At 53.7% G+C, this 10389-nt stretch overlaps 1 protein-coding gene across 1 annotated transcript; it reads left to right on the top strand.

Moving 5' to 3' along the window:
• The first annotated feature begins 2249 nt into the window (after positions 1-2249).
• On the top strand, positions 2250-7576 carry Mnx1 (motor neuron and pancreas homeobox 1). The gene is made up of 3 exons (XM_075955518.1): positions 2250-3279; positions 5914-6074; positions 6646-7576. Exons 1-3 carry the CDS (start codon positions 2586-2588, stop codon positions 7006-7008), a joined length of 1218 nt encoding a protein of 405 aa, XP_075811633.1. The 5' UTR covers positions 2250-2585; the 3' UTR covers positions 7009-7576.
• Positions 7577-10389: the final 2813 nt, after the last annotated feature.

Raw genomic sequence — 10389 nt, forward strand, 5'->3', positions numbered from 1 at the left:
ATGGGCAACGAATTCCTCTATTCAGATGAATTTACTGAGAAACCTGTTCCTATACTCAGTAGACCTAACACCCCCTCATCATCAAAAATAACTCTGCTGCAGCAGGTCAGAGGGGATGCAGGTCCCCTGAGGTCTACCTCTGGGAAATTTCACCTGCAGTCATTCTCTTCCATCTTGAACAATTCCTTTTGGGATCAGTCAGCTTACTCTCATCTAGAAAAGGCTGAATCCTGGGGAAGGGGAGCAGCCCAGCATCCTTGCTTGCCTGAGTTGGAATTCCTTCATAGGAGAAGAGGCAGGGAATCTCAGTTCTTCTTTAATGCACCTTCTCCACAGAGAATGAAGATTAAAGGTGATAATTACAGAAAACACACAGAACACAGCAGGTATTCACAGAACAGAAATGCTCCCACTTAGGCGCAGGGCTGCCTTTTAATCACCCCAAAGACAGCACCTAAAGACAGCAACTTTGTAGACGTGGTGCTTTTGTGTGTGTGTGTGTGTGTGTGTGTGTGTGTGTGTGTGTGTAGCGGCTGGCCTTTGCAAAGCTGTGTAGCATTTACTCCAAGTGGCTCCTGCTCTGTTCCCGACTTTCCAGCCAGGACTGTGCACCTGGGAACCACCCTGTCATAATGGAAAAGGAATCCCACTCATTGGAACAGAATCCCTGTGTTAAGTTTCTCCAGAATAAAAAAAAAAACTCTTGAGGAGAAAAGTATAGTCTTTATATTTATCTTTCAAAAATATCTTAAAACAGCCTTGCCTGATACTTTTTGGGGGGGTTGCTTTGTTTTGAAATAGGGTTTCTCTGTGTAACAGTCTTGGCTGTCCTGGAACTAACGCTTGTAGACCAGGCTGGCCTCGAACTCACGGAGATCCGCTTGCCTCTGCCTCCTGAGTCCTGGGATTAAAGGCATACACCGCCATCACCGCCAGGCCCTTGTCTATTACTTTTAAGTTCATCCAGCACCGACTGTCTTGTCTTAGGGATTCCCTGCCCCTTCCTGACCCACTTTCGCCCCTTTATTAACCTCTCACCTGCTTGCGTAGCCAAGCTTCAGGAACCTGGAACTCCCTCCTACCTTTTCCTCCTATTTGGGGAAGATACTTGAGGATGGAGCTAGCGACAAAACCCTGTTAGTGACCGATTGATCTCCCAATCTACTTACTGATTGGTTAAACTTAGAATAAAAATAAAAATTAAAAAACCTGGAAGGAAGCTATTTATTTTAAATATTTGATGTGTGTGTAGGGTGAGGTCAGGAGGAGTCACACTCTGTATCTTGCGCAGTCGGAAGACCTCTCCTGATTTTCCTGGACGCGGCCGGCAGGAGGAGGCGAGAGCCTGAATGTGGCTCCCAGAGCCTTGGGTAGGGCGCAGTCTGAGGGTGCAGCCCTCGGCAGACTCCCGCAAAGCCTTACCCCTGAACGCCCATGAGGCGAGGCGAAGCTCCGCCAAGAGAACTTTGTCACTTAGGTCCGGCTCACTGGCACCTGAACGAACGACTTCAAGCCAACGTGGGTCTCTCACTCGAAGAATTGAAAGACTGTTCCCTCCACCCTGACAGGGGTAGGTGGACGGGGGTGGGGGGTTGGGGGGGTTGGGAGGGGTAAGCTCTTGATAAAGATTTGTGGGCGTCAAACACCATATTTATACACACCGGAAACAAACATCTGCAACGCAGGAGACTTTGCGGGGGTCGTGGGGAGGCAGATTAGAAGGTTCTACCTACAAAGGTTTGGTGACTCAAACCACCTTGAGGCGCCCAAGACTCAGGAACGGGGAGGGGGGAGAATCTGGTCTTCAGTGTGCCAAGCTCAAGGTCTCGTTTTGAACTCCCAGTGGGCATCAGGGGTAAGGAACCACCTAGTTTCCTAGTGTAGAACAGTCCACAACTCCGGCAAGAGCGCAAGAATTACTGGAGGAAGATAAGATTTTGGCCTCTGGAGGAACAAGGTGCAGGGACATTCACAGGGAACCGAGGTTACCAGCGCCCGCCACCCTCTCAGCTCCAACGAAGCAGCAAGCCTGCATTCAGCCTCCAAACTCCCAACCCATCTTTGGTTCCCCTACTACTGCTGCTCACCACCGGCTACTTAGGACCTGGGGGCGCAGGGGCGGGGCGGCAGGAGAACTGGACCGTGACAGGTGCGCCCCTCCGCCAATCGCCGGACGGACACCCCTCCCTGGGTCCCCGCTGCTCTCGCCAATCCCAGACCGCGCTGAGCTTCAAGTGTGCGGAGGGGCGCGGATCCCCACCAAGGCGCCAGCGGCCTCGGCGCTGTCGCTTGAGCGCTTGAGAGCATAGAACCGGCCTCCCCAACCGAAACTCGCAGAAGCGCTCGCGTGGGAGTTTGTGCCAGTGAGTGGAGCGCGGTCGCCGCAAGCGAGGACCGCAAGGAAGAGGCGTCTGGACCATGGTCGCTCTCGGCTGAGTTTCCGACTGCGACTTTGATTATTGGCAAATAATCGCAGTAAGAATACCGAGCCCCAGGGCTGGTCACCATCACGCTCAGTCTCCGCAAGCCTGCACGCGACCACGTCGCCCACCCTTGGGCACTTATTCTCAGCTCCAAACGAGCCGATGGAAAAATCCAAAAATTTCCGCATCGACGCCCTGCTGGCGGTGGATCCCCCGCGAGCCGCCTCCACTCAAAGCGCGCCGCTGGCCTTGGTCACTTCGCTCGCGGCCACATCATCTGGCCCCGGTCGAGGCGGCAGCGGTGGCGGGGGCACCAGTAGCGGAGCGAGTCGTAGCTGCAGCCCCGTGTCCTCGGAGGCCACCACAGCGCCCGGCGACAGGCTGCGGGCTGAGAGTCCGTCGCCCCCGCGCTTGCTGGCTGCGCACTGCGCTCTGCTGCCCAAGCCCGGATTCCTGGGCGCCGGAGGAGGCGGCGGCGCGGCGGGTGGGCCGGGCACTCCCCACCACCACGCGCACCCGGGTGCCGCCGCCGCCGCCGCCGCTGCGGCTGCTGCGGCCGCCGCTGCAGGCAGCCTGGCACTGGGGCTGCATCCGGGGGGCGCGCAGGGAGGCGCAGGCCTCCCCGCACAGGCGGCTCTCTACGGTCACCCGGTCTACGGTTACTCGGCGGCAGCGGCAGCGGCCGCGCTGGCGGGCCAGCACCCTGCGCTTTCCTACTCATACCCACAGGTGCAAGGAGCGCACCCTGCCCACCCTGCCGACCCCATCAAGCTGGGTGCCGGCACCTTCCAGCTGGACCAGTGGCTGCGCGCGTCCACCGCGGGCATGATCCTGCCCAAGATGCCGGACTTCAGCTGTGAGTACCTGCGCAGCACCCGGGCAGTTCTCTCGCGCATCCTCCTTTCCCGCACCCCCTTCCCTTCTGCCTCGGCTCTCAGCGACCTGTGCAAGTGCAGCGAAGCCGCCACGGCTTATCCCTAGGCCTGTGAGAGCCTCGAGTGGGCCGCGCGGCGTGAGAGGAGCAGCGAATTATTAAGATGGCTACGCTCAGCTCAGGCCTTGCTTTCTCTTTCTCTCTTAATGGGCAGGGGAGGTTAGAGATGTGAGACTGAAACCTAATGATTAACTTACAGGTTGGAGAAGGAAGTGCGCAGGAAGGCTAGCAAAAGAGGGCCTAGCCAAAGATGGGGCAGGTTTTAGGGTCATTGAAACTTGGTACTTATCACCGGGGAACATGAACTTGGTTAGGGGCTCCATAACTGGCTATGAAAAAACACATCACTGGATCCAGTAGCTAAGGAGAAAATGGACTCCTAGAGTCGCGGGGCTACAAGACCAGGGCCCAAGCTCTTCTCTGTTCCTTGTCAGGATTTTGCCTTTCTCTGAAGGGCCAAGGTATGTGGTGTGTGTGTGTGTGTGTGTGTGTGTGTGTGTGTGTGTGTGTGTGTGGTGGGGTCCCTACATACAGTGTCCAAGACATCTGTTATGAACAGACGCAGGGACTCTAAATAGCAAGTCTCCTCCTGGGAATTCCAGGTGCCCAACACCCTTGGGAGCTCCTTCCAAGGTGGGAGCAAAGGTCCAGCCTGCTGCGAAATCTCTGCCACCCAAGAGGGGCAACCTTTTAGGGGCCACTTCAGACATCCCTGGCACACGCTGCAGCTGCATGTGTGTAGGGCACCCTGGCTCTGACTCTTGCCCTGTGCCCCACATGGGTAGGGGCAAGCTGCCTTTCCATTCAGGCCAGAACAGAAGATGTATATGACTTTCCCCTGTCAGCCGCCCAACACCCAAACAAAGAGACCCCATTGTTTCCGTCTGAGTGGGTTTGTTTAGACTGGGGAGATGCAGGCACTGGAGGGAAAAAAAGCAAAAAAGAAAACAGAAATAAACACTTGCCAGAATTCAGATTCCTCTGCTAGAAGCAATGATTGTGACTAAACAGAGAGAGTGAGGACCCCGGAGAACTGCAGAAGTAGCAAGGTGGTGAGAGAATCCCCGCAAGCACACTTGTTTGCTCAGAGCCACCCGGGTTTTTCCCAGCTTGGCTCCAAGAAGGCCAGCCTTGTTGATCTCAGCAAAGAGGGAAGGCGAGGCTTCCATTAACCTCAGTTGGGGGCTGCAGCTCAGTTGTCTTGGAAATTGTTCCTATTCTGAAAGTCCTGGGCAGGATCTAAACCCGGGAGGAGCATAGCCTACAGCTTCAGATGGAAACCTACCCATACGGGTCCATTATGGCTGCAGTTCCTAAGCGTGAGATGCATAGGTGCCCAGAGAGGAGCTGGTCACTGGTCACCAACAGACCTCTGTGGCTTTGGGTTTCCTGATCACTCAAGTGCTCTTCTGGGGGAAAAGGATGTTTTTCCGAGGAGCCCAGGTTCACTCAGAATTCCTGCAAGTTGGACCCCTTTGTCAGCACACCCAGCCCATAGTATCTCATGGTCACTACATTAAAAGTATGGTCAGTTCTACATTAGGAAAAGAACCCAAACCCAGACCGCAGACAGGCACTAAGGAATGCAGCAGAGGGTGGCTGAATGTGTTCTATTCCTGGACTTCCCTCTCACCTGGGAAAACAGGCTTGGTTTTCTTTAATTGGTTGTTTCTACCCACTAGATGGCATTTCCCAATGATCCCTTCCGAGCCAGTGTTTTAATTAGAGTTCTAATGTATTGTCAAGTTGGGAATTCGTAGCCTTGTTTAACTAAAGCAGGGGGCGTGGACCTTCCTATAAAGCAAATTGCCCATCCCAGGGGAGCCTGAGCTCATCCCAGCCAGGGGCTGGCCTCTTTCTTTCCTTTGCTTTCTTTCTTTTATTGTCTAACACTCTTTGGACTCCTGGGAAATCAAGGGAAGTCTCGTTTTGAGGTCATAAAATTCTCTGTGATGTAACCGTGCGAAATTATGTAAATAAAGCTGGACAGATCTCCTGGAACACACAGAAAGCCAGATCCACTCACAGCTCAGCCTTTAATTTGAGTAATGAGAATCGTCCGAACAGGCTTCCGTTCCCTTTGCCCTCTGCTCTGGGAGGAGGAGGGAGCTTGTCAAGACCGACGGTGGAGACACCCTGATGAATATGCTTATTTAGGCTCCAGCTCCGGTCTTAGCCTTCTCTCTTCTCTTCTCTTCTCTTCTCTTCTCTTCTCTTCTCTTCTCTTCTTTCTCTCTCTCTCTCTCTCTCTCTCTCTCTCTCTCTCTCTCTCTCTCTCTCTCTCTCATCTTAGTGTTCATACAGGTGGCCACTGCGAGCAGTCAACAGACTCTATTTATTTAATCGAGACCCTCAAATAATGAAAAGATTGTCTATTGAGACAAGCCCTCTACTTCTGCTTGGTGTCTGAGATGTGGCTCCTCTGGTTCGTGGGGAGGAGACACTGATGTTGAAAAAGAAGCCCACGTCCTGAGGGTGGGCGCTGGAGGCTGGGCCCTGGGAGGAACCAGGACAGTGGACAAACCTACAAAGACCTCTCACCCCTTTGGTCCACAGCGCAGGCGCAGTCGAACCTCTTGGGGAAGTGCCGAAGGCCTCGCACTGCTTTCACCAGCCAGCAGCTGTTGGAACTGGAACACCAGTTCAAGCTCAACAAGTACCTGTCCAGGCCCAAGCGTTTTGAGGTGGCCACCTCGCTCATGCTCACAGAGACCCAGGTGCGCACCTGATACCCCGTCCCCTTGGGCAGCCAGTCCCCACAAAACGCCCAGGCGGGTAGTAGTTTGGGGAACTGGGTCCCCGCTTCTTGACCTTCAGGTTGGGTATTAAGTCTCAGTGGGACAGGTTCTAGGAAGACCCAGGGCGTTTTTCCACGCTGGAGGTTTGATTCAATAGGTTGGGGTAGAGGCTGAGAATCTGTATTTAACAGGTTATTCTGGGGAAGGTGACCCTCAGACCACATTCTAGGTGATTCTTTTTCTAGAAAAATGCGGACTTAGCATTTAGAGACCTGCCAGCTGCCCCGGTGTCTCGATAGACTAAGGGCATGGAGTGAAACACTCCCAGCTGTGAGTTTGGGGCACCACACCCAGCTATGGAGTTACTGAAGAATAGAGTGGATGTAGGGGCGAGGAAATCGAGAAGCCGCTACCCAGTCAGCTTCTTAGTCCTCTAGATAGTTCCTTCTAGGGTGAGGGTGGTCCGAGGGGCAGGGGTCCCGGGTGTTCACACCCTCTGCAGCCGTGATGATGCAGGTGTCGGGTTTCTCACGCCAACTTGTGCCTGCAGGTGAAGATTTGGTTCCAGAACCGCCGAATGAAATGGAAACGCAGCAAAAAAGCCAAAGAGCAGGCTGCGCAGGAGGCGGAGAAACAAAAGGGTGGCGGCGGGGGCACCGGCAAAGGCTGCGCTGAGGAGAAGGCCGAGGAAGAGCTGCTGGGGCCGCCGGTACCCGGGGACAAGGGCAGCAGCCGTCGCCTGCGGGACTTGCGAGACAGTGACCCAGATGAGGACGAGGATGATGAAGAAGACGACCACTTCCCCTACAGCAATGGCTCCGGTGCCCACGCCGCCTCGTCTGAGTGCTCATCCGAGGACGACTCTCCTCCACCAAGGCCCGGTGGGCCCGGGCACCATCCTCCGCCTCAATAGTTGCCCTAAGCGCGGCAGCAGGGACGCGCTGGACGGCCAGCCCGGCTGCAGGTTTCCAACCCCATCTGTGGCCTGCAGCCGTCTGACAGCCTGTCTCCGGACCGTGCATTCAGGTGCGGGCTCGGGTGGGCAATCCTATTTGGGCTCTTGAAGGTCAGCAAGAGAGAGAGGAGAGCTCCACTGTGAACTTTTCGTTCTTTTCAATTTAATTTCTGGTTGTGTTGGCCGGCGGTGCTTGTGAGACCATCCCTTGAGAAGTGGCTCCTGCCTGGCTCTTCCCTCATCGGAGAAGGGAAAACTTCAGTGTTAAGTGACCTAGAAACTTGAAACCTTTGGAGACACCATTCTGTTAAGAATTAAGAACAGGAAAAAAAAAGGTTTTATGCCTATGTATGGGGGATATTATGTCATAAGCATTCAGATTGCTGAAAAATCTCAGAATGGTAGTGTATTTTTGTATATTGTATTTATATATAAAGAAAGAAACGTCTACTTATGCATGCTAAATTATTATTTAGCTTCCCCATTCCCCAGGGTGGAGATGGAATGTAAAATAAATTGGTTTTGTACTGGATGAGAGTGAAAAAAAAAACCCTTTAATTTTGGAAGGTGGGGGATTGACCCCAGGGCCATGGGCAAGCTAAGCAAGTGCTGTGCCACTGGTCCACACCGCCAACCCAGGAAGAGCAAACCTCGCGGGGCCTGGCTGTTTTGGTTGTAGGGATGGCGGACAGAGTGTCTACTTAGTGATTATCAGCAAAGGGTGAAAATCAGAACAGCAAATGGATGTCAGAATCACCTCCATGCCCGGGGGGAGGGCCCCCAAGTCTGAACCTAATTCCAGAGGCTGAAGGTGCAGGAGGGGGTGGGGACCACAGGTGTGAAGTGTGGCTAAAAATATCAGAGGCCAGGTGTCAGAGTGAGCCCAGTGCCTGGCTTAAACCCTGTGCTGTTCCTGACGGAGTGATTTTGAACACTGTGTTTATTTCCCATTTGCTTGCTGGATCTTTTAGCTTCATTGGCATGGGACTATAGTATTTGAATATTTCGGAGAATAAGCCGCCAACAAGTAGGTGTCAGTGGCATTTGGGGTCCCAGGCGCTAAGCAAGCACATTTCCCGGAAAAGCACTTAATGGCGACTTGAAGCGTGTTCTCCTTTTGACCGGGGCCCCTCGGCCAGCACGACATCCCTTGAGCTAGCCAGGAACGATTTTGCTGGATCTGTACAAATGTCTTCTGAGAGGAAGCGGCAGGCGGCAAGAATGCATCCATGCCAGGGCCGCAATGGCTCTGGGTTAATAAACCTCTGCAGCGAACGCCATCAATCATCAGTCCCCGGACCATGTGCGGCACAGATGCCGGGTCCAGCTCTAGGCACATCGGTCCTCAGCATCTTGACTCTGTCTAGGGAACGCTGAGTCTTCCGGGTCTGGTTCAATCCCCCTTCCCCCCCCCCCCACCTCCCCATTCCTCCTTGGCTGTCTTGGTGGCCAGCTTTCGACTGAGACCTCTCTTGGGTCTTCCTCCGTTCCTTCACTTTCTCTGGGTGTGGGCGAGCAGCCTCCTCCCTCTTGCTTCTGCCCGCCCTCCCTCTCAGCTGCTGAGAGTTCAGAGGGGCCTGGAGTTTCATTTGGGTGATTACAGCGGGGCCAGCGGGGCACTTCTCCATCTCAGAGCCAAGCCAGATTAATATCCTCCTGGCAGCTCATTATCACCCTGGGCTCCTTCCGTAAAATTCAAGTCGGCTCAAGCCGGCGTGGGACTGGAAGCCAGGCAGGGCAGCTGCTGAGCGCCTTGCGAGCGATGGACCGGAGTCCCTGCAGCCTTCCGATCCAAACGCTCTTTGGGGCGAATTCGGACTGGGTTTACAAATGGTAAAGGGCTGAAGGAAAGGAAATGGGAAAATCTGAAAGGAGTGGATGAAAGAAAGAAAAGTACATGCTTTTTTAAAAAAGACGTATGTATCTCTTTTTAATTTCTAACGCATTGGCGAGGTTCAGCCCGAAGCAATCTCTTCGCAGTCTGGCACCACATCTGGGGGTTATTTCCCTCCGAGGATGGCCATCCCACTCTCAGAGCCTCGAGCCCTAAACACTGAGTAAACAAGAAAAGGTAGGCCTGGAACTGGGACGGAAGGGTAACAACTGACCTGGGAACTCAAGAAACCCCCACTTCATGAAAGAGACACTGCCCGGGAACAAAGGCCAGCGGAACGCTGGGGGAAGAAACAACCACAAGAACAACCCATTCCATTTCTCCCCACTAGGGTACAGCAGGACAGAGATCCTCTAGTTTGGCGGGCAGATCCGCCAGCGGCCTCAGTGTCTTAAGCCAGCAGCTTAATCGCATCGGAATTTATCTCGCTAATAAATTTAATGATCAATTCGTTCTTGTCACTGTAGCTCTTCCCCAAATCAATTATAGCAAATTTAAATATAATCACTGCCTCATCCTAGCTTACTCCGGGCACGGTGCTCATTCATTCCGCCTAAGGAACTGCCTGGAGGCCTCCTGGCGCGCGTGGAGGGCTGCGCCCCCACTCAGGGTCACCGACTTGGCTGTGCCACCCACAAGGACCGCCCTGGGCCTCTCCTCCGTCCTCACTCGAGCCTCTGTGGCCCGGGCTAGGGTGGTGGGGCTAGAAAATGGCTTTGCAGTCTCAAGGATTGGGTTCCCAGAATCACAGCCAGCTAGGTCTACACAGTGGGCATCCTGATGTCGGGAGTTCGAATTCCAAGCTTTGTGCTCACATATCCTCAGGTGACCAAGGGCGCAGCTGGCGATGCCTGGTCCCTATGATGTGGCTCTTTACAGTGCGTCTGTAGAGCGGTTCTGCAGCCCTGCCGTGTGATGTAAGGTCTGGATCCGTCTAGAGAGCCCCCCACCCAAAACTGACCAGGACTCCCATAACTCTGATGACCGATTTCTTTAGTGATCCAATAAAATAATCTACACCCTTTCCAGCCCCTGAGGGCAGTGAGAGGTTAATAGTATGGAGTCTGGAAGCCCCGAGCAACTACAAGTAGAAGAAATGGGTCTGCTCTTTTCATGTTAGCCTTCCCCAGCCCAGTGCCCAGCTTGGAGAGGAAAGTTTATAATTTTATGAGCCCCCAAAAGCGGAAAAGAGAAGCAAAAATAGGCAACTGGGAGTCCATCAGTGAAAAAACTTGAGTGCCACAAAGGACAGAGTTAACAGAAAGGTCCACCCAGGAAAGGCAGGAAACACTGCAAGCCAATGGGCTAACATGGAGAGTAAAGAGCTACAATTCAGCCACAGCAAAGGTCGAAACAACTGAAGACTCCTAAGGACTATAACAGACGCAAAGCAGGAACCGCTAGGAAGAGAAATGCCCGTCAAACCTTGAGGAAGATGCGCCCTC

The sequence above is a fragment of the Microtus pennsylvanicus genome, chromosome 21 (assembly GCF_037038515.1).
Source record: "Microtus pennsylvanicus isolate mMicPen1 chromosome 21, mMicPen1.hap1, whole genome shotgun sequence".
Lineage (NCBI taxonomy): Eukaryota > Metazoa > Chordata > Mammalia > Rodentia > Cricetidae > Microtus > Microtus pennsylvanicus.